This window comes from Myotis daubentonii, chromosome 7, assembly GCF_963259705.1.
Source record: "Myotis daubentonii chromosome 7, mMyoDau2.1, whole genome shotgun sequence".
In the NCBI taxonomy this organism is placed as follows: Eukaryota; Metazoa; Chordata; class Mammalia; order Chiroptera; family Vespertilionidae; genus Myotis; species Myotis daubentonii.
Window position 1 is genome coordinate 45,570,941 of NC_081846.1, and position 24,488 is coordinate 45,595,428.

Here is a 24,488-nt window from a genome sequence, read left to right on the forward strand (position 1 = left end):
TCCTGAGAAAGAACAAAGTTGGAGGGATCACAATACCAGACATCAAGCTATATTACCAAGCTATGTTTCTCAAAACTGCCTGGTACTGGCACAAGAACAGACATATAGACCAATGGAACAGAACAGAGAACCCAGAAATCGACCCAAGCCATTATGCTCAATTAATACTTGACAAAGGAGGCAAGAGCATACAATGGAGTCAAGACAGTCTCTTCAATAAATAGTGTTGGGAAATTTGGTCAGATCCATGCAAAAAAAATGAAACTAGATCACCAACTTACACCATACACAAAAACAAACTCAAAATGGCTAAAGAACTTAAATGTAAGACAGAAAACCATAAAAATCCTACAAGGCTCCATAGGCAGCAAAATAGAAGACATATGTTGTAGCAATGTCTTTACTGACACAGCTCCTACCTAGGGCAATGCAGACTAAGGAGAAAATAAACAAATGGGACTACATAAAATAAAAAAAAGCTTGTGTACAGCAAATAAACCATCAACAAAACAACAAGAAAGCCCACTGCATGGGAGAACACATTTGCCAATGATATTTCAGGTAAGGATGTAATCTCCAAAATTTACAGAGAAAACTCATACAACTTAACAAAAGGAAGATAAATGATCCAAACGGACCTAAATAGATACTTTTCTAAAGAGGACATACAGAAGGCCAAGAGACATATGAAAACATGCTCAACGTCACTAATCATCCGAGAGATGCAAATCAAAACAACAATGAGGTACCATCTCACACCTGTCAGACTGGCTATCATCAACAAATCAACAAACGACAAGTGCTGGTGAGGATGTGGAGAAAAAGGAACCCCCGTGCACTGCTGGTGGGAATGCAGACTGGTGCAGCCACTGTGGAAGGCAGTGTGGAGTTTCCTCAAAAAGTTAAAGATGGAACTCCCATTTGACTCAGTAATCCCACTTCTAGGACTATATTTTGAGGATGTCTTTTTTCAGGTCCACCTTTAAGGGTCAAAGTAACAAAATTTTCATGTGGGGAATTGGAATTTCAATTTAAAGTGCTTTTGTGAGAAAATATTTCATAATGTAAGGGTATAGGCTGGCATAGCCATCTAGTTTAGAACTGGTGAGTAATTTATTGTAGTATTAGTTTATGAAAGTTTACAAATGGCTCAAAAACCTTGGGTCAGGTATGAGAGAGAGCACATGTTTAATATAGAGGTGATAATAAAGATGTAATTTCTGGACTCAGCTCTGTCCTCGCCTCAGCTTACACTCGCTTTCTATCAGTTTTCTAACAAGTGATGACAATACTGTGCCTTATGCATCTCACAGACATGCCAGGGGGATAAGTGAGATGACATTTATGAAGTCACCTTCACTCTTTAGAAAGAAGTACTCTCTAAGCATAAGCTTTAAACACTATACTCAGGGAATTATTTGCAAACAACCCCTTCAAGCCCGTTTCAAAATTCTTCCCTTCCAAAAAAGCCTTTCCTGGTTAAACGCACCCATTTCAGTTGTTTCTTTACACTGTTAGCACCTTGGCATGACGTCCACATTGTACTTTTCACTTTTTGACCTACTACACTATAACATCACCTGTCCTGCTGCCGCACTAGAATCTTTGGTACCATCCTGGCTCCTCCCTTCTCCTCCCCCATCTCCAGCTAGTGACAAAGTCTGTTCAGGCCCGTCTCAGAGTGTCCTTGAACCCCTGGCACTGCACTGCCACAGCTTGATAAGCTATGAGCTCCTTGCAAGCCGTCTGTACTTTTTGACTTTGTATTATGGAGTATTTAGCCTAGAGCCAGGCACACTGGAAGTCCTCAGTAAATGTGTGCTGAATGAATGGGGGAAATTCCTCCACAAGGTGGCCAGGGATCAGCAGACTATCAAAGGTTACGGTGATTTTAGGCCTTGTGAATAACCAATGACTCAATTATGGTCAAAAACAGACTGCTATATTTGGTATCAAATGTCGTTGATAGCATTTATAGCTTCTAATATTTACTAAACAATTACTTTTTAATTTTCCACATTAACGAATCATTTCTTTGTTAGTTGAAAATTATTTTCTTGGTTGAGACTACCCTTGACTAAATCTGTTTTAAGAAAAATACTTTCCTCTTCTTTTATCAACTACAAGCAATTTAAACACAGAGTACTCACCAATTAAGTGCCATGAGGCCAAGGATACTAAAGAAGGCAAATTAAAATGTGCAACTTGTTTAACATGAGATGGGCTCAAAGGTGCTCACCGCTACTGATTCTCAGGGTTAGAAGGGCCTGTGCTTGCTGTTGGAGAGAGAGGAACTTACTGTCCTTCCCCCTTTCTGTGGCTGCTTCTAACAACAGGCATGAGTAGACAATGACCCATTTGCAGAGGGGAAAGAAAAATATTCATAGACAGGACACCTGGAGAGAGAGCAGCTCTCACTCAACCAAGTTATGTGGCTAAAACAAGGGAAGTAAATATTTCCCTTCAGCAAAAGCATCAATTCAGCTGCAGTGCAGGAAAGACACTCTGTCAGGTGTCTAGAAAGAGCATCTTTGGAAGCCCCTGGTGAAAATTCAACCCTTCGCAACCATTTCGATTCATTCCCAAGCACTGGTTCCAGGAATGGCCTGGGTCAGCCTCCTTGAGTTAGTGAAGAGCCAGTGGGCTGACACCAGCCCTATCAGAGCAACTGGCTAGCAAGCATGTCAAACTCACAGCTGGGCCACATGCATCGTTTGTGGCCCGCGGACTGCGAGTTTGACATGCTTGGAGGAGCTGCATTGACAAGGTCTCTGGCTGTCTCCAAGGAAAGGAACAAATCGTGCAGTAGTTAAAAGCTTGGTTCTGGGGTCTGAGAGGCCTGCATTCAAATCCTTATTCTGCTACTTGCTAGCCATGTAACCCTTGGACAAGTTATTTTATCTTTCAGAGCCTCAGTTTCCCCATTTGTAAATGGGTGAAAACAACATCAACACCTCAGTACTGCATACCTGGAACGTCATATGTGCTCAATTAGAAGGTGTCATTATTGCTAGTTACCTGTGGGAATCCAAAGTAACACAATCCTATTATGATTCCAATTCGTACGCTGCCCGGGCCAAAGAAGTTTCCCAGACTTTAAATATAACGTAGAGTGAAAGCCTGCCTGAATGAATCTTGGTCAAATGTCCTACAGCCCTGGTTAGAGCTGATAATTTGAGTTTCCATGTTGCCTACTGTTCCATTCTCAGCGTTGTTTTACTCTTGACATTAAAAATTGCTTCCCCTTAAGAAACAGGAAAGGAGCAGCTGTGATGCAAAGCAGCATAAACACTCCGTCCGTCCGTATTCACCCCTCCCCGTCCACGTCCACGCTTTACTGTTCCCTGAGGGTTTGGGTGGCAAGAGAGTAAGACTCCTAGATGGGATTACAGAGGCAGTGGGCAGTTTCAACTGAAGTCTATTTTATAAAGCCTAGAAATTTACTCAGAGTCCAGTCACCAGCTGGGAGGGGGGTGGGTGTATAAAACCACAGAATACCAGGAGAGAAAAAGAATAAATTAGGTTGAAATGTATCCAAAACAACTTAAAATGCGATTTACCTGTGGGCCTGTTTCTGGCTTCAAGTGAAAACCAAAAACAAGTTCAAGGTTCACTATTTTTTCCTCATTTTCTTCGGGTTCGCCTACTGAGTCCTAAAACAGAAAACCAAACACCACTTATTCTAGATAGAGTTTTTCCTCTTACTTCTCATGGAAAAAAGATGCTTTCTCAGCACCAGCTTTTCCATTCTAATATATGTTTTAACTTTTGGTTATTTTTGGAATAAGCTTCAAGTGACAATTACTTAAAGCAAAGGAATGACATCTTAAGTTTTTGAGAACTTTGCCGAGTGATTAATCTCGCCCGCTCCAGGTTGAATGTCACAGGCGTACATTTGTCACAGTGCTTCTTGCATTGTGTAATTTTACCCCAGAAATGCCCTGAGCACTAGAGATGCACTGAGAGACTTTACCTTGAGCGTTTCACAGCACTCAAAATATTTACAAACTCTTCCCAACGAGGAATTAGCATATGGGGATGGAGGACCAAGCAGAGGAACAAATGAGCCTTCTAGGGCTGAGAGATGGAGAACCATACTTGTTAATGAATGAGAAGGTTTCTGTGTATTAAGAGCAAGTATCTGGAGGTTAAGATATGGGATGTGAGTTTAAGGTTTAAGACTGGTGAATGGCTTCTAAGTCGTATGATATTTGCTATCAAAATTGAAACAAAAATTCCAAGTGAATTTTCTTAAGTGATGCATAGACAATTCAGGAACAAGTCACTAATGTTTTTTCTTGAGGAGAGTAAGCGTTCTAATTCTTATTAATGTGCATTTACTTATTTCATAGATATTGGAGACCTTTGTCTTTTAGTCATTTAAACGATGTTAAAAGCTGGTTCGGTGAGAATATAAGCCATAAAAACAACTGGTAATGCGCAGATTAAGCACAGTTACTTAAATGTGAAAGCTTCAGCAGTCGGTAAGCTTATTTAGGTTTTCAAACATCTGTTATATCAACCACAGTAGAAGTAAAATGATCCCAGCTTTGTATTTTCTTAAAATAAAAAATTTAAAAATCTAAAAAATGAGCAAGTATCTACTTATTTAATAACACAGTAAACCATGTACCTTTAGGCTATATTCAAAAGAATATGTCACATATACTGATACGTTGTTCAAATGCAAGTGACCATCCTGAGCTCAGGTCTGTGGATTCCTTCAGTGACTTATGAGTCAGGCAAAGGTCTCCAGAGCCAGGTGGGAGGGCAGAGGCTGGCACTTCCATCCTCTAGCCACTGAGGTGACATGTGTGGCTCTTATCATGAATGTATTGTTAATGTTTCAACTTGCAGGGAGTAAGGGTGTCCAGTTTAAACACATCCTGTGCTTCAATCAAAGGGCCTCTTGTTGGACAGACAGGATTAAATTTCACTTCAAACAACAGTTCCCGACATCGGCAAATTTAGGTGTGGAGGCGGCAGGTGCATATGTCGATCAAAGCATATTCTCAGTAAGAAAAAAACCTTACTTACCTTAATTAGTGGTGGGAAGTGAAACAAGTTTAGATAATCATGGGTTAATTTCTCAATGGCTGACTGTAAAAAAAAAAAATCACATGGCTGTATTAATGGTCCGATAATGCCGAGAGGATTAAAATTATTGTGCACATATAAAGGCATTCTTTATTTATGTAGTTCATAAAATATCTTGGGGATGTTAATATCCAACATCTATGGAGAATAAACCTGACTGTTCACAGTATTATATGCAGTTCGTAATTATTTAATGGAACAGGAAGATATTTAAGAATTTAATTCTCAGACTAAACAATAAATACAGCCATTCTTCAAACACCGGTATAATAGTGACAAGTTGATGTTCCAGTGCATAGAATGCAGTTGTCACCCTGCGTAACTGGGAAAAACAACAAAGAACATGAATATGTCACCAGAGACCTTCATTAAGGCTGAAATCGCGCTGAAGGGTTCGCTGCTTTATGAGGGCTTTTCTATGGGTATGTATCCAACACTCCCTCCCCCAATGAAGCACAAAGAACTCTTAAAGGACAGGAGGACAATTTAAATTATGGTACTTTTCTTTCTTATACTCATCAGGTGTAATCCAGCTTTTCTGTGAACTGAACATATCATGTAGAGAGTAAAAAAGTGCCAATGTGAGAAAAATTAGATGCATTTTATAAAGTGAAATGAAAGCTGTTGACACTTGACAATGTAGTGAACACTTATTGGATGTTCAGCCCTATCCCTTGTACGCGGCCCCTCCACATGAGGGAGCCAAGACAGGCTCCAAGGGACCACTGAGCTGCGGAAGGGTAGGAGACCACTCCAATGACCTCCTGTTCGAGGGCTGGGACTCTTAGAGAAGGTACAGCAATGCCTGTGCCTGCATTAGTGAAAGAGCAGAGAATGAAGGGCCCAATCTCCCCATCAGTGTGTGTGTGTGTGTGTGTGTGTGTGTGTGTGTGTGTGTGTGTGTGTGTGTGAAACAGTTCTGACAAGTACCACGAGGGCTCCTCTAGTCTGGAGGTACCCATCCAGTACCCCATCCCAAAAGGCCCAGCTTGAAGCATTGTGCATCCTCAGTACCCCAAGTATATGCAGTTCCCTCCTGGAGCAAGTTTCCATGACTCTTTTTCCTTAGTTTTCCCTCTCATATATAAGCTTATTTGTCAGAATTACCCACCATGTGGCTGAGTTTCACAGAGTGTCGCCTGTTGGCTGAGCCCCACTATGTGGCCCTCTAAGACAGCCTGGCTCTGGCAGTCAGGCGGAGCGTCCACCGCTCTGAGAACCACATGCAGACGCACCTGGGAGCTTGAGGGGAGTCTTCAGGGTGGCCACACCCTCTTTTGGAGCAAAGGACACTGCTGCCCCCACCCCACCTGGCAGCTTCCCACGTGTTGTTTCTCCACGCCTGTGTTTCTCAAAGCCTGTGTTTCTGGGCTTCTCCGCAGCACGGACCATTTCTATAAAACTTTCAACCTCTGGCTTCAGTGACACTGTTCTCTGCTCCCTGTGCTACTTCCCACAGCTCTCTTACCTGTGCTGTCCTTCCTTCTCTCCATTCACACGTTCCTACCCTAGCCTGGCCTTATCATTCTCTATACCACAGCCTCTGAGCTGGTCTTTCAAAATCCAGCCTTTCCTTTCTAATCCACTTGATAACTTCCAGAAGCAAAGTTTTAAACATGTCAATTCTCAAAATTTCCGATACTCCCCACAGACCCCAGGTCCCATCCCAGATCCCAGGCCTGAAGTCATACGCTGTCCACGTCCCTCCTGCTTTGTGTATCCCGAGATCCCTGCACCTGGGCCTCCTTCAGACAGAGACACACCCTGTTCCTTTATAGTCTCTTCTGCTGCTCTTCTTCTCCCTTAACTCCTTATTCTATCTCGACCAATGTTCTTTCCTTTCCCACTCCCATCTACATTCCAAATTTTGTCTTTCCCTCAAGATCCAGCTCACGGGCACCCAGCCCCTGGTGCTTCCGCTCCCTGTCCCCCACTGCCCCTCCCAAGAGGAGGTAATGCAGTAGTAACTTTCCTCCAAGCTGCCAAGACCCTGTACTGTGAGAGGGTGTATGTATGTACATGCTTTATGTCTTCTCCAGGACATAAATTCCTTTGGGGAAGAGTTCTCCTTTGTGTTTTCTCAGGCCCAGTCTTGCAATGAGTAGGCATTCGCTGACTTTGTTGGACAACAGCCAATAGGTTTGGACACTGCTTGCCTTCATGATACCAACTTGGCATGCAGAGGGCACTTCGTCTGTCCTAGGCCAAGTCTGGGAATATTTCCATCACCATGGGCTTCGGTGAGGTGTCACAGCTTGCCCCCCTTTCTTCCTGACTGCTCCTTAAGGAGTGTGGTCCCCTTTCAAAGCCGGCAGAGGGGAAGGGGAGGTGGGAGCATCTTATTGGGCAGCTGTCAAATAACATAAACTTTACCAGGTTTCTCTCCTGGAACCCTGGCATTTCTCTGTACTAGAAAAATAATTTTTCCTACTATAGCCCATCAAAGCCAGCATAGCTTTTGGGGATGGACTTATCCACACCCAGAGGTCGAGATTAAATTAATATTTGCCAGCCTTTGAGGTGTATGCATATGCATGAGGTTTCCTGCCCATCTACTGAGAGGGAAAAGACATTAAGGTTGAAGCTAAGCCATCACTTAAGGCAGTGGTTCTCAACCTTCCTAATGCCGCAACCCTTTAATATAGTTCATGTTGTGGTGACCCCCAACCATAAAATTATTTTCGTTGCTACTTCATACCTGTAATTTTGCTACTGTTATGAATCGTAATGTAAATATCTGATATGCAGGATATATTTTCATTGTTACAAATTGAACATAATTAAAGCATGGTGATTAACCACAAAAACAATATGTAATTATATATGTGTCTTCCGATGGTCTTAGGCGACCCCTATGAAAGGGTTGTTCGACCCCCAAAGGGGTCACGACCCACAGGTTGGCGACCCACAGGTTGAGAACCGCTGACTTAAGGGCTGCTGAGGGCTATAAGGATGTCCCTTCCATGGATCCAGAGCCCACATAAAATGCAAGTAGATGGTTCTCTTTGGACCACAGGGGATGTCCCTAGAAAGGCTAGTGTCAGGGGCTCTAATTGAGGCAACGGGAAAAATAGTTGGCATGCTGGTTGAGGCTTTGCGAAGATGTGGATTTGGATGGAAGCTGCTTTTCTACATTCCCTCCTTTATTCTATTTCTCTTCTTTCTAACCTGTGCCCACCCCTCCATCCACCCACACTGGGGCTGAGGAAATTTGGGGAGCAAACTTGATTTTATCCTAAGATCTTGCTCAATATTGACCTCTGATTAATAGCAATGCTGCAAAGATGCCAGAAATTCTTATTTGGTTTCAGTAACTAAAACAAACAAACAGATCTGGTTGCTAAACTATAAGAAAGGAACAGTAAAAATAGAGGTTTAGCTTTGAAACGGCTCAAGACTGAAGTTTTGGGGTCAATGTTAGAATTCCTGAGAAAATGAGGGTTTAAAGTACATGGATGGTGTGTCTATTGCAAGTCAAAATTGTGAAGATTACAAATTGAATACACACACTCCTGTCATTTGAGGTGCTGCAGTGCTGAGGTTCTTCCCAATCCATGGACAAGTTCCGTCACCCTTAGGCATTCCTAGTGGACACCTAGCCTCTCTGGCCTTTACGAAGTTACATCCTGTGTTCTGGGTGGGACGCCGGTTCTGCAGGCACCCGCTGCCTTATTTCCGGGTCCTCTGCACACCAAGCTTTCTCCCACCCGGGCCTTTCCACAGGCACACTCTCCCCCCAGAACGCCTCTTCCTTTCCCCTTCACCTGGTTAACACCTACTTGTTCTTCAGCTCTTAGCTTCTTCACAGAAGCCCCTCCTCATCTCACCCTCACCTCTTCTTTGTGGCATTGCTCACATCTGTCATGTTACCAATGTTGCATGCTGAACACCTATCTTCTCCACTAGACTAGAGACTTCCTGAGGACCTGGGTGAGCATAGGAGTATCCAGGTGACCTCTGCGGTGTCAGGTACTAACCCTTCTGATGCTGGCTTTTGAGGAGGAAGTAGGGTCCCCCGGGGGCTGCCGCTAATAATCAGCTGGTGTGGACGTGGTTCAGTACAACCAGCGCAGCTGTGTGTCTGTCCTCAGCCGCCCACAGACCACGTGCTCGGCTACAGAGCAGGCGCTCAGTGAAGACGGTTGACTGCCCTCCCTTTCCGAGGTACCTTTAAATGAATGATGTGCCCCTTGGAGACAATGCCCATGTCCTTCAAGTCCTCTTCCTCCAGGAGCAGCAGCCGCTTTCCCGTGATGTTGTTCTCCTTAAACAAGCTCGCGTACACGCTCATCTCTGCTGAAGAGTCACCTGAGGGAGGGAGTAGAAGGCAGAATAAAATTAGATGACATCGTGTCCACAGCAAAGTTAACTCCATGAATGAAGAAGGTAAATTAGTCCACTTGCCTTTTCTGACGAGCTGCTGAACCCACAAATACTGTGAAAGAGAGGACATACAGAGTTTTCAAGATTCATACATGATCCACAGCCAGACTTAGCAGTAAAATCCATAGTTCTCAAGAGGTTAAAATAGCTTTAATTTTGACTCAACCACAAGGTAAAACAGAAAATTTTCTTTTTATGATTTTAAAACTTCAAGCTTTCACATTGGAGCTCCTTCTCTCTCTCTTTCTCTTTGGGGGTCTTGGACACTTGACGGATGTTGGTTTTCCTCCTTATCTGGGAGGGAAAAATATTTTAAAATCCTTTCAAGAAGGTTCTCATAATGGTTTTCCATCTGTGTCCCCGGGGCTGTTGAGGGGCACTGGTTTAGCCAGAAATTGTATGAGTAACAGGGACCACACAGCAGTGGACAGGAAATGGGGAGACTTTGTCCCCCGCTCTGGGCCTGGTCACGAAGGAGGTATGTGGCCCAGACAAGCTAACGCATGGAGCTTCTTATGGAGGATGCGTTTGCACCCAGTGCTTGGAGTTCACTTGGCACATGTTCACTGGTAGCTTCTCACATAACCCTGGTCAAGGGAGATAGAAGGGAGGCCAGACCCAGTCCCACCAAGTCTCTGGAGGGGGAGCGGGGGGCTTGATCCTGATATTTTATTTAAATGGTTTGAAAACCACTGAACCCCAGGACAAAGACTAAAAATAGCCTTTAAAAAACTTCTCAAATTCAATGCACCAACGCTGCCACTGGGGACAAAGGGATTCTATCCATGCTCTGAATAAAGGAGATCCTATGACCTCTTTCCCTGTTAAGCAGGAACCTTAGAATCACCAGGGCTGAGCGAATGGGACGAAATAGATGCAACCGGTACCAAGTTTCCTTTCCCTGTAGGAGCCAGAGGCCAGCTGATGTTGAAAGCACCTTTACTTCCCCAAACACGAAGGTGGGAGGGAAATGCCTTGGCCCAGAAACCAGGCTGAGTTAGGTAAACAGACCTTCCCGGGAGTTTCTGGTGGTGAGTTTGTACCTGTGGCACCTGGCCCATTTCCTGGGGCGGGGCCTGCTAAGGCTGGCAGGACAGTTTTTCCCCCCTTCTTTCTCATTTAATGAGACCTTGAGCATAAGGGCCTGAGGTCTCTGATCCAGAATTCTCAGACCGTTTTCCACTCAGGAAACAGATACAGAGATTCAAAGGGCTAAGTAGGACTTTCCCTCAGGGTCTCTCCCCGAGGGTGGGTGCAGGACTTCCTTGGCTGAGTCTGCCCACTTCTCTCAAAAACCTGCGGCTCCTCTGGCTCCAGCTGCAGAGAATGTGTGAGAGCTCATGCCCATTCCTCCTTGGGGAGGTCAGAGTAAAGATGGCAAAATGGAACCTGTCACTTTTGAACTGGCCTAAGGCGGGAAGGAAACCCAGTTAGGAGGATCGCAGTGCTGCTGTTACCAGATCTTTCTCGGCTGTGGTTCAAGTCCATCCCTGGTAATTTTAGGAAAACTTAAGATCATTTTTTTTTTTAAAGTGTGTTCATTCGGTATCCCAGACCAGCCCTTTCCTTTTGTTATTGGGATTCATTATTTTATTCTGGGACACCTTTCAGGGCAAATAGGGAGGTGGGATGCTGTGGTGAGATGTGGAGCCATACTTGCTTTGCTCTTGAGGCCTTATTTTAAACATTGCTGCATTAAAAACAGACAAGCATGGAATCTGTCCACTTCTAGTTCCTGAGGCGTTTGCAACTTGCGGACACACTGATTGAACACCCGCCCAGGTCGTCTGCCATGTTAGCAGAAGCAGCTTACCACGTCATCCTCGGTCCATGCGCCAATCTCAAAGGAAGGCAGCAGCTGCAGGGGAAACAGGAATGAAATAGAACAAGCATATTATCATTGTCCCTTTGGGTTAGCCCCTTGTCTGTCTCAGCTCTCGGCTGCTGCTCTGGTTGGTTCTTCCTGCCAGTGAGGTTGAACGGAAAACAAGTCTCCTGACCGTAAGAGGAGTTTTCAGGGCTCCATGGATTTTGCCCATAGAAGCCAACCAGGTGCAGCCACCTCTCTGTAACCATTCACTGCTCTCTGTGAGCTGCTGGGGCCGGACTCAGTACATCTTGAGATTTTTCTCTGTTTGTACTTGGCACACCGAGTCCTTTCACATCCCACAATAGGGCTTGGCAGTCAAGGAATGTCTGGCATTTGTCAGATGCCAGGGCGTTCTTCGGAATTCTCAGTCAACATGAGGATCGCTTGATTATTAATGAAAATTCCAAAGCGACCATTTGGTAACCAGACGACCCATGCTTATTCTTACAGGAGAATGTCTAAGTGTTTAACTCAATGTCTTGCTTGCATTATATTTTAAAAAAAACAAATATGAGGAGACAGGGATGAAGAAGGACAAGCGAAACTGGAACTGCTCTAAGCAGCCCAGGCTGCAGAGCGGCTCTAACTGAAACAAACAAAACTCCCTCCCTGTCCGGCACGCAAACAGGAGAGGTCACTTCGCAAGAGGACCTCAGTTGGCACCATTTCAGAGCCAAAAGGCTACTCCCTTCAGTAAGTGCCCCGTGGCCATAGTAAGACATCCTATATAACCTGAAAAACACCTGGGTCTCCTGTGACTTGAATTAGAGTTTGATAGAGCCGCCAACTTTAACTAACTTAACTAGTTAAAATGGTTGAACTGCTCATGAGATATAATTGTAGCAAGGTGCTTTTTAACCTCTGTTACAAATATTTTTTGTGTGGGTGAGCTGGGAAAAAGACGAATTTGGTTATTTTTAATATTAGTGTTAAAAGTCAGAGGGTGGGTGAGTTAATATTTTAACCTGCAGGTATTTTGAACTCACAGGTTCAGACCCTGCTCGGAATGGCATGGCTCTGACTGCAAGGAGCTTTTCACTGAAATGGGGGGCGGGGGTAAAACAGGTATGAATTACACATGGAGGATCAAGGACACCCTCCTCTTGGGTTACTCAGTGCCTAGCCCGGTGTCTGGCATACAGTACCTGGTAAATTTTTGTTGAACAATTTGTTGAGTGAATAACACTGAAGGCTGTATTTACTAAAATGCTAAGTTCTCCGGTATAGAGTTCAGTGTCAATGGGTATGCCAGGGAAAAGGGAGGCTTTCATTGACTAAGATGGGGAAATGGAAGGCATAGTGGCTTGAGCTGGGCACTGCAGGGCAAGGAGAAGGGAGGCGAGGAGAAGCAACAGGGCAAAACACCGGCAGTGGGGTGGGGGTGGAAGAGGAAGGATGGGCAGGGCACATTTGCCTAACCAGGGCACCAGAGGCAGTGTGTGTCTAAGAATAAAGAGAAATAAGGCCGACTCTGGGGGCCAGGCAGAATTTAAAAAGCCCCACTGGTTACAGTGACTATGAATGTGTGGAGTCTGAGTATTATAGATACGCTGCAAGGGCACCATCCCTACTGCTCTCTGTAGACTCTGCTGCCCCCATGTACCTCTCCCCTGGGGATTGCCCCTCCCCTCCTCTGAAATGCCCGGTGTGTGGCGGAATCGGTGCCACAGACACTCACCTGCTGTAACAATGCGGAAAGGAAAACGACGGGAGGAATAGGCTCTAATCCAGTGGTTCTCAACCTTCTGGCCCTTTAAATACAGTTCCTCATGTTGTGACCCAACCATAAAATTATTTTTCGTTGCTAGTTCATAACTGTAATGTTGCTACTGTTATGAATCGTCATGTAAATATCTGATATGCAGGATGGTCTTAGGCGACCCCTGTGAAAGGGTCGTTCGACCCCCAAAGGGGTCGTGACCCACAGGTTGAGAACCGCTGCTCTAAACTGAACTTCACCAAAGAAAATACATGACAAGGTTTATTTCTTCGCAGGGCAGCTGGATGCAGCTGCAGAAACAAGCCATTTCCTTTTCCCATAACGGAAACCAATGTGAAGTAGGGAACTTTCCTGATTAGTTCAAGAAACAACAGACGAAGTTACAAAAATATTTCCCTGCATCAGGGCTGGCTTTTCGAGGGAGGAGAGGGATGTGCAGTGTGTTGATTTTTACACCATTCCCAAATGTTGTGCTAAACAAATGGATCCGTAAGTATTTCTTGATTGGAATGAAGGCTGTAAAAGAAATAACTTATCAAAACCAACACCTTCGGTTTTAATGTCAAAAGGAGAGAAGAGTTTCGGGCGCTCTGAGGGTGGCTCCTGCAGGTGATGTGATGCCGGGGAAAGGCCTGGGCTCAGTGTGGCACCCGCTCTGGCGAGGCTCCTGCAGGTGCTGGCACAGACCAGCCAGAGGAGGCGCTGCTGCAGGACGGCTTGGCGTTGGCAGGACAGGGGAGGAGGTGAATGACCTCCAGCCACGCAGCGGCGTCCTGTCTCCTTTATGTGTTCTGTACCTTGTTAACATGTCAGTGTAGGTGCTGAGGGTGCGTTCCAAGCCTTCCTGTCGCTCTTGGGGGATAAGAAAAAATCCCCCACCTGTGACTGGACCCCGTCCCTTTACAAATTCATCACTCCACCCGAATTCAGGAGAGAAAAGCTCACGCTCACGTGCATGCGTGTGACTTCAAAGGACACCGGCAGTCTAAGACGTGATACACACAGTAACACGGAACAAAGGGTTTACTGTCAAAACGTTTATTGTAAAATGGAGTCTTAGAACAAAGGAAAGCAGAGTTCACATCAAAATGAAATTTACGACACCAGCCTGGATTTCTGAATACATTGTGGACTTTGTGCCGGAATATCAAATTCCAACGATGAAGTCAATAACTGAGTAGTCTTACCACACAAGAGTAAAATTTAATCTTCCATACAAACATTACATAAGATTTTGGCATAGGACTTCCTCAGAATAACATTGCAGTAGAATAATTGAGAAAAAAATTGTTAAAAAAACAAACAAAAACAAACCCCCCAAACAGTAAAGTGATAATGCCATCTATTCAAAGCTCACACTCAAAGAATATAAATATTTTCTATTATTTAGTACAAAATTTTAAAACAGTGTAAAAGCAATATGTGCAGTGTATTGTATCTGACATGAAACGATATATTATTCTGCACACGATGTAAAATAATTAATGTAGGTGCTTGAAACTCTACTTTGAAGTAAATAATCACATGCCAGAAAGCTCCTCACAGGCAATAGAATGCAAATAAGTTGGAATCAGAGGAAACATGGCTAGTCCTTCAGATTTCCTGGTAGACACTCATTGTCATCACAGAAATGCTGCATCTAGAGCCGCCAGGCTATGCCCCAGTCAAAGCACTGAACATCTAAGCAGGAAACCAGTCTTACTCAAAATCAGTAAAAGGCACCTGATTATAGAAACATGTCTGCTCTGTTACATACGTGGTTTGGTGAGACTGCTAATTTCAAAAGGCTGCAGCAAGGTTAGTGTATCACAACAATTGACAGTATCAGTATTTAACTGAGAATAAGTTTTAAAGTGACCTTTCACGAAATTCCTACCACTCCAATGAAAACTCAGAAAGTAATCCTAGTGCTCCAGAAGTCCTTCTGGATCTCTCCCAGCCTTCTCCCACCCGCAATTCCTTGATTTTAATGGGGTTCAAGATGGCATGCTTCAGCTGGTGTTAAAGTCTAACTAATCTGCTGCCTGTTAAAGATCGCTGGCCAAACCCAGCCTTCAACAGTTCGACAGCTTCGAAAACAAGAGGGCCACGCGCCTGCAACCTCTTGCCATTGGTTACTTACGTAAAATATGACACTGTGACTGGAGGGAAAAGGGCCCTTTGAAATGAAGCCGGCCACTTTGCAGAACTGTAGCTACCTTAGTGATGTTTTCCTCTAGTTATAGTGGCGTTGGGGTAACAGGAGAGTAAACCTAGCTGTTTCATAAAGTTTCCACCAGCATTCTTATGGGGAAAGAACCCATTCCCACAAGTGGAGGTTGAAGTTAATGCCACAAACCTACAAAATTCAGATTGTGTAGCTGCAATTCTGAAAAATGCATCGTTTGACTCAGGTGATTTTGTTTGGGGTAAAACGATTAGACATGGAACTCTAAAACTGCCAGGTTTAGCAAGTTTCTCAGTGGAGGAAGGGACGATGGAATTATCTACTGGGTGTAACTGTCCCTGGCATTCGGGATGTTACCATTTGTGGCACTGGGCACTATATATGCCCTCAGTTACATGACACCCAGCACTCCCAATCACCCTCAGGTGACAGCACTACCTCGGCTGAGAACCACTAGTAGGTGCCATCAAATTCTACAGGATCAACTTTATGAGTAAAGGGAAAAAGATGAAAGAGTAATATGCTCTCAGTTGTATGGCTCCAACAATTATTACTACAATTCAGAGTTTCAATTCTCATTTTGAATCTTCAAATTTATGTTTCTTTCTCTTACAAATGTACATTTTTGTAAGTCAAATAATTGGAAATAGAGCAAACACCAATAACTTGCCATTTCAAAAACTGATCTGAAAAGTGTATTAATTAGAAGCTGCACAATTAACATTAGATTAGGTTTTCTCCATATGGCTAATAACTTTATAAAATTAATGAAACGAATAATAGAGTCTAAAGTCTTCTCATCTTCACAGAGTGAGACTACTTTAAAATCCCGCTTATATGATTGGGGTTTCCGGAATGTTGGAAACCCTAGGAAGATGTTGCTTTGGGACAGAATGTAGAACAGCCAGTGCCATATGGTCACTACCTGCAGCCTAATTCTCGGGGGAGAACAGTTTCAAGCTTGATCCTGAGGGGTTCAACCTGCTGGATCCCGAGTCCTTGCCGTTTCTTGATGGCAGAGGACTGAGTTATGACCATCTTTGGAATATTGGTGGGAAATGGCAGCAGGTGAAAGAGTAACGGATATTACCTAATTAACGGTAAATCGGGGTCTGGTACAGAGTCCTATTACCTTCTCGTTTGGCCCCACTTGGCTGTTTTTACTAATGCAGCAAAACTTTGTGTGTAATCATAATAGATTTACATGTAAAGCCCAAAAAGTCAGTTTCATTAAGGTCGTATGTTCTAAATTTATTGCTGATTTTTCCTAAATAAGGGGCAAGGTTTACATTCTTCCATCAAGTGCACAGATCCCAAATTTAGCCCATCGAGAGTCCCTTGTCAGCGAGGCCTTTCCTGACCAGACATGAAAAAACCTCAACACTCCCCATGGGCCTTATCTTCATTCCCTGTTCATTTTGCAGCACGCACTTACCAAACATTCCCATTCTATACGGTGTTTTAGTGTTGTTTATTGCTGCTCTCTGCTCTCTAGCACGTAGGCTCCACACGTGCAAAGATTTTTTGTCTAGCTGCTCCCTAGAACAGCACCTGGCGCAGAGAAGGGGCTCAGTGAGTATCTGTGGATGAATGACTATCTTTGCCTGGTAAAACGTGCAAGAGGCTTTTAAACTACCGTCTTTGGCTCTCTCCTTCAGGTTGCTAAGCCACAGTGTCCGAGGGCATGCTGGGAAGTCAAGAGTTGAAAACCGTCCCTTCTGCCCCACTCCAAGACTTTCTGCTCGAGCGGCTTGGCTTGAGTCAGGGAGCAGACCGGATGCTTGTGGAAGTGTGTGCCCATTAGTCACCAGCACTCTATTGTGGTGTGCGTGTATCAGAACGGGTATGTGGGAACCCCCTTTCCAGGTGAAAGCTTACCTATTCTTTCTGTATTTACCTGGTCTGTGGGTGGTAGCTTCAAAGAGCAACAGGATTAATCTGTAGCTCACACTCTTTCCGGAAAGCAATCAATATTTAATTTCATTTCATACTAAATAAATATCACTTAAAGTCGATAGTTTTCCAGAAGGTTAGTGAAACCTTTTATTTTTTATTGTCTTTTCACTGGAATAATTACAGCAGCTAACATTAACTGTCCATTTACCATGGGCCTGGTTACTTAAGTGCTTTACATGTATTATTTAATAATAATAATAATAATAATAATAATAATAACAATCCTCACAAAAATTCTTTAAAATAGATCCTATTATCATTCCCATGTTAGAGATGAGCAAACAGACACACAGAGGTTAAATAATTTGCCCAAGATTGTACAGCAAGTGGACGCAGGGCTTTGAATCATGACCTGACTTCATATCCCTCTCTTTATCACTCTACTTATATAGGCTGTTCTACATCTTGCACGCAGAACATTTTATTCGTTATTTTTCTCCAAACAAAGCTGGAATAGTGTACTGATCATTTTGTGGTATTTTTCAGCTTTTAATGGGGATTAGAAGCACGCCATGCTTCAAATTCCAAGAGGCTTTTTATGATCAAATATACTTGGAAATAGGATTAGATAGTATCTATGATGATATCCTTTCTTAAGTCTTCCATAAAAAGAATCACCAAAAGTGCTTTGATTTAATAGTCAAATGAACAGCTCTGCTCTCTAATTTAGGCTGGAAAAAAAGTCTTTGTTCTTTTGCCTTTAAAAAAAAAATATAACTATAAATGTTCTGTAGTTTTTTTTTGTTGTTTTTTTAAAAAAAACCCAGTGTTTTATAGTTTAAAAAAGCTTTAACAAATAGGTGGTAACATTCAGAGACGATCTCCAGGTTTTTACAGCTGCGCCTGCATCTACTTCTCTTTAACTTCAGCATCACTTAGGGTTTAAAACAGACAGCCCCGGAAGGCTCCATCTGATATTAAGAAGAACCCTTCCTTTTGCACTTTTGCCAAAGTAGTGAGGACATATCTTTGCCATTCCTTTTATAATATTTATTTCCTTCTTTAAAAAATCTATACATATATTTAGGATCCAAGATTATCAGGCCCCTCTGGAAAACAAACACGCATACGCCCTTACCAGCAGTGCAGGGCAGGCCTGTGTCAACACACTGCCTGCAAGGGTCCCTCTAAGACCATATCCCTGTCCGCACACAGGAGGTGAGCCTTAGATGACAGTTGTTCAGAAGCTTCCAGGGCTAGCACTGGTTTGAAAGCCTGTGACATCTGCTGTTTTCAGAAGAGAGTATTTCTCCTTCGAATGTACTATGGAGAACATCTCTCAGGTCTCACTTGGACTAGTTGTGCTATTAAGTATTGAAAGTTCTCGGCATATAGATATTTCTGAGGAAGTATTTGTTAAACCTTTCAATTTTTTTATTGTTGGATTTTTGTAGTCACTGCCAATTATTTCTGACAGGACAGTGTATCGCCTTAAGAAAAAAAAAAAGTAGTATGTTACAAGAAATGAAGTGTCAAAAAAGATTAGGAGTTAAGAGTGCTTGTTCAAAATGTAAGTTTTCCTAGGCAACTGAATAAACGAAATAAAATAAAATAAAATACAAGCTGTAAAGTATTCATTAAATTAAAAAAAGCCAGAATGTCATTAGTTAAAAATCCTATATTGTATATGGAATCACAAGTTTCTATAATCAGGCACCACATTTGCTGATTCATATGCCTTTTTGGCTTGATTTCCCCCACCCCCATGTTTCTATAAGCAAAAACAAATCAAAAGTAAAATCAATAAAGAAATGACTGTTATAGAAATGCAATTGGCCTACAAATTCTTGGTTTTCTACCTCCTTCCTGGCTTTTGTACAGACTGAGATAACAAGTTTATTTTCTTTTTCCAAACATTTTCAATTTTATTACTTCGCTTTCTGCTTTCATTCACTATTATCCATGTCATTATCCTCCTCATCACCGTCATCATCATCATCGTCACCTTCTGACAAGTCAAACTCACTGAACCCCAGGGCCATGTTGACCTTCTTCCCCTTTCTCTTAGATGTGGTTTTGGAAGAATTCTGCTTGGCTTGCATGTTTATCTGCATCCCAGAATGCAGCACAGCTCCTGCTTTGTTCATTGAGAAGATGTCCCCAAAGCCCATCAGCATCATGGCCTGCAGGCTTGGGTTCATGCCATGGCCCTCCCCGTTACTTGTTGCTGTGATCTGACATGACATCTCTGCACTGTTTGACTCCTCTGTCTTAGATTCAAAGTAAGACTCCTCAGACATTCTTGCAGCAAGAGGCAAGAGAAGCTATCACAAGGGAAGAGAGGACAGAAGTAAAAAGAGAAATTAGGATCAATTTAAACAAAGGAAAACAGATACCACAAAATTAGCGGGCACTGCGCAGAAGGTACATGATTAGGGAAGTAAATGAATCCAGGGAATTATGGGAGAATTTATTTATTGGCATGTTTGGCTGCAGGAGATTTGCCATAATTTATAAATGACAGAATCAATCACAACCCAAAGTTTGCAAAGCACTGTCGGAAGCCAAATTTCAAATGGGAAGAAAGTTGCACATTTTAAGCCTTCATTTTGCTTAAAACAAAATAGTTTTTAGGATTTCTCTTAATTTTTCCCAATTTCACTTTCATCGGAGAAACATTAGTTAACTAGTATATTAAAAAAGAAATTAAATGGAGATGAAATCTCAAGTAAAAAAAATCAAGAAACCTTGAACCAAAGAAGAAAAGCTTAGCGGAAGCATGGAAACAGCTCAGCAGTCAATATAATTCTAAAAAAAAGTGGGTCATTGATTACCCTTTTTTTTCATTAATTACCCTTTTAGCTAAATTAGGATCTGAATCTAAACCAAAAAATGAGGCCAGAATTCACTTGTTTCCATTTATTATTTATTACAGCTAGATAAGATATAATACTAGTTATCTGATTTATGAAACAATTTACTTGTGAACAAATTCTAGATTCTGTCTCTAATAGTTATGTTATAAACAAGTACATAAGTCCATGTGAAAATTGGGAGGAAAGGGAATTACTGCTAATTTAGATTGTTACTTTTTTTCTCTATTCTCTACTATGTAAGAATAGAGAATACTAAGAATTTCTTCTTTTGTATGATTTTATTTTTAGGAATTCTTCTTTTCACAGTGGATACAGACATTTATTTTTCTACCTTATGTAATTATGTTGAACAGCCAACCTATTTCCATAAATGTTGGTCAGATTCATTTTGGGAGTAAAACTGTTTGGCTCTGAAAAGTGTTACTGCCTCTTTTCTTGAGAAATAAGCAAATTAAGGCTTATATTTTTGGTGATGTTTAAACATGGGTAAATTTATGATAATGTACAAATATATCACTGTGGGGTGACCTTTACTTTCTGGGTATAAATATGCATTTGGGGGCCAATTTTCTAACTTTTAAATTAAAATTGGAGCTGAGTTTTTCAAAAATCCTACTCTATGAAGAAAAGACTTCTGAGGTTGTTAGTTCAAAAAGAATTTCATCTAATTCTTCTATAGAAAATAATGGCTTTAGATCCTTTAACACTGGAAACAGGATATTATTTTCCTTGTAGTCAAATTTCCCAGCTTCGCAAATTTGTTTTCAGTTGTTAGATGCTCTTGGGAAATTCTTTGTTCCTTGTTTTGTTATTATCTTATGGGTCCTTCCTCACATTATATTAAGATCTTAATAAATGTCTCTCAAATAAGCTTTTACTCTTAAAAGAAATAAAGTTTTTTACATCAAGCTATAATAATATAATAATTATAAAATAAACACTGTTCATATATATATATATGTATGGAGAATTCATCTTCCCAAATATCTTTAAGTAATATTTTAATTTCAGGGAAGAAAATAGTGTCCTTCCTCAAAATAAATCCAATAATACAATTTTAAAGAAGGTATGTCCATTTTAAACTTCTATAATTAAGATGAGACTACCTACAGGAAACTTAAATCTCCAGCCACTTCCTTTTTAAAAGCTTTATTTTATCCTTCTCTCAGAAACCTCATTTACACTCATCTAGACACTGGTGTGAGGATTAAAGAAAATACCTACTTATAAAGTACCTGAGCACAAACTTTCTTTCCTTCAGAGACACCAGCTCCGAGCAGAAGAGACATTAAAGGCAAGTATGTAAAGAAAGAAAACTTAGCGCTCACAAGTAAGAAAAGGGAAGAGAATCTCGCTGAGACGGTGCTTCATGCTGGCCATTATTAGATGGCAGCCCTCAGAGCAGCTCCTTTACAGGAAGTTTTCTGCGGTTAAAATGCAGCATACAACCTACTGAGCACTCCCAGTGTTTCATTCTTTATTACACAACTACGTTACTAATAATAGCAAGAACGTGTGCAAGGCAGCCCATGATTTCTTAGCAAAACGAATGCCAACAAACCAAAGAAAGGTTCTAAAGCGTACTCTAAGAGGTGGTTTAAAGTTTGCTCTTACAACGCTACGTTTACAGTCAAGCCATGCAATGCTTTATAGCTGAAGATTTCAATGTACTGGGAAAATACAAACAACTCAGGAAGATGGCCGGGTTTCTGCCTCTCACCCGCTCTGGGAAGAGCAGAGCTCCTTACAGGTCCTAGGGCAACGCTTTCTGAGCTGCCTGTTGGCATCAGTTCAACCAGAACAGGAAACTTCCCTGACTTCTTTCTCGGGAGCCGAGTTAAATTCACTGAACCTATAAAATGTGGTACCTTTTTAATGTCCACGATAGTCTGAACGGATAGCAATTCAGGTTTTACTTTGGGATTCCCTGAATTTTACTTTTCTAAAAAAGTAAAATCCGATAAGAAACATTTACCTTCACTGTATTTTCCCTTTTTTGGATATCAGGTTGCTTTTCCACATAAATGGGAAAAGGAGGCAAACTATTTTATTCTTTAGACACTGGAAAATACTTTGCAATTGAGCATTGACTGCTTAAGGGAGATTAAGACTTTTAAAAATAGGAAAGCTTTTTAAGATCATGAAGTGAAGGGCATTTATGTATTTCTTTTGGTATAACTGCCATAGCAACTATCAAGAATAAATGTAAAATTTATAACAAATGTACTTTTAATCTTACCCTTACTAGTGGACAAATATGACCCATTAAAAAACCTGGAAAAACCAATGATAAATTTACACTTCGTTTCCAAAATGATAAATCATTTAAAATAGAAAAGAATGCTGAAATTTGATTAGACTTTAATATAACACAGTGGTTCTCAACCTTGGCTGCACATTAGAATCACCTGGGAATCTTTTTAAAATTCTGATTTCTGGGCCTCATCCTCCAGAAATTCTGTTTCTTTGTTACGGGGTGGGGCCACAACATTAGTAACAAAGAAACATAATTTCCAGAGGATGAGGCCCAGAAATCAGGATTTTAAAAACATTCCCAGGTGATTCTAATGTGCAGCCAAGGTTGAGAACCACTGATATAACATATCAACATATAAGCTCAAGGTAAGTGTATAAATAGCAAAACTCATAAAAATAATTTTTATTATCCTTGAATTATAAGGCTTGGAGTAAACCGAGATATTTCCTAGGTGTATTAAATACTGGAGGTCTTTTACAGCCCATGATCATAATGCCAAATTGAGTAAGGAACATTAATGCTTGTCATTTATAAGTCATTAAATTATCTCTCTTTAGAAGAAAAACCTGGTGAGGTTCTGACACATCAAAGACTTTCTTAGACTGTATTTCATTTATTAACTGATGAACTTTAAAGAGTTAAGCAGCATTAAGGCACATGTTCTGGGCAGCTAGCAGATGGTGTGAAAATACATTGGATTTTATTTTTGTAATTCTAATATATGAACACCCTGACAGAATAATAGTTCTTAGGGAAAGAGCCAGAAATAGAGTAAGCTTTTCTTCTACATTTTTGGGATTTTGTAACTGAAATGAGATATGAGTGCTACTTGAGTATAAGTGTGGGCCTTATAATATATAAGTGTTAGGCAGGAAGTGAGGAGGTGGCAGTGGGAGGGAGGGGAAGAGTTGCCATGCGCCATGCTCAGCGTGTCATCTATGTTGGGGGTGGGGTGGGGGGGGGCGGGGATGCGGTTAGGTTATCCCTATGGGGAACACTCACCGGGGTGTTGGACTGCTCCGTTAGTTTTTGCTCCCACATCTTTAGACGTCTTTCTCGTTCTTTGAGCTCCTGCTCTTTAAAGCTGAGGTCACGTTCTAGTTTCTTCAGCCTCTCAAGAGTTGCTTCAATTTCACACCTGCACAGGGATAACTGGTTTAAGTCTCAACTTTGCTTAAGAGTGATTAAATGGTCCAGTAGAATGCTTACTCGTAATCAAGGTAAAAAGCTAAAACTCATGCTTTTAAACCAAACAGCAAACTCTCAGAGAATAACACATCTTTCATGGCCTTCAAAGTCAATGGGTAGTTTCTAGTTTGGAAAAATAAGCTCAAATACTTTAACAAAGCATTGAGGAGCCAAAGCCATGGCACTGGTGTTCTAGGTTAGCCATTTAATAAATGCTCACATTCCTCTAGTCTAGCTCTTTACAATTTACAAAGGACAATTTATATTATCTCATCTTATTCTCACAACAGTCCCAAGAAACAGATGCTAATCTTAGAGAGAGAGATGGGAAAATGATCCTCAAGATAGGTGATCAATATCACACCATTAGTAAAGTCACGTTAGCTTATTCACTGGCTAAGTCAAGTAATCAATTGATTAAGCTGACTCTGTTTCCTGAGTTGTAAGGGGTGGTGGTTATCTGACATCAGGGATTCCTAACTTGCCTGATCCTAATAATTACCTGTGCAGCAGCTTAAAACAAACAAACAAACCCATACAACCAAACTAGGATCCTTCCTTAGAGCTCATGATTCAGTAGAGTTGGGTGGGGCCCAGGAATTTATATTATTTAATAAAAGATCCAGATAGTTTTTACCATCAGGCAAGTGTAGGAAATTCTGGGCCATATGTACTCCAAGGTCCTTTTTCACTCTAATAATTTTAAAAGAAAGCCCCCTCCTGAGTCTGTATAGATCGACCAACCTCACCACTTCATAGAAACTGAACCTGGTAAGATGGCTCAATGCATTTTTTTTTTCCTTTTTCAGGACTACCATGTTTAAGTCTAAACTTATCCTTTGAGAGCTGGGTGTTCTTTCCCTTGAGTTTCTGAAGAGCCCATGAGAAAAGTAACAGTAATGAAAAAAAAAATAGAGAAAGAAAGAGGGAGGGAGTGAGGGGGAGGAGAGAGAGAGAGAGAGAGAGAGAGAGAGAGAGAGAGAGAGAGAGAGAGATGTAGCGAGGGAGGGAGAACCCTAGGGACGAAAGGCTGG

The 24,488-nt window shown here is 41.8% G+C and overlaps 1 protein-coding gene across 6 annotated transcripts in view; it reads right to left on the reverse strand.

The window, feature by feature from the left end:
- Positions 1–24,488, reverse strand: part of MAP3K20 (mitogen-activated protein kinase kinase kinase 20) — a 140,429-nt gene that overhangs the window by 23,762 nt on the left and 92,179 nt on the right. For 4 of the 6 annotated variants that reach the window (XM_059704056.1, XM_059704053.1, XM_059704052.1 and 1 more), the window contains 6 exons: positions 23,269–23,404; positions 11,294–11,338; positions 9,502–9,532; positions 9,266–9,405; positions 5,038–5,100; positions 3,561–3,653 (listed from right to left, as the gene is read on the reverse strand). In XM_059704056.1, coding sequence (XP_059560039.1) covers positions 3,561–3,653; positions 5,038–5,100; positions 9,266–9,405; positions 9,502–9,532; positions 11,294–11,338; positions 23,269–23,404 — 508 coding nt within the window. Of the gene's footprint in view, positions 1–3,560; positions 3,654–5,037; positions 5,101–9,265; positions 9,406–9,501; positions 9,533–11,293; positions 11,339–17,952; positions 19,458–23,268; positions 23,405–24,488 lie in introns of those variants that run through there. The other 2 variants (XM_059704055.1, XM_059704058.1) reach the window with 2 other exon arrangements.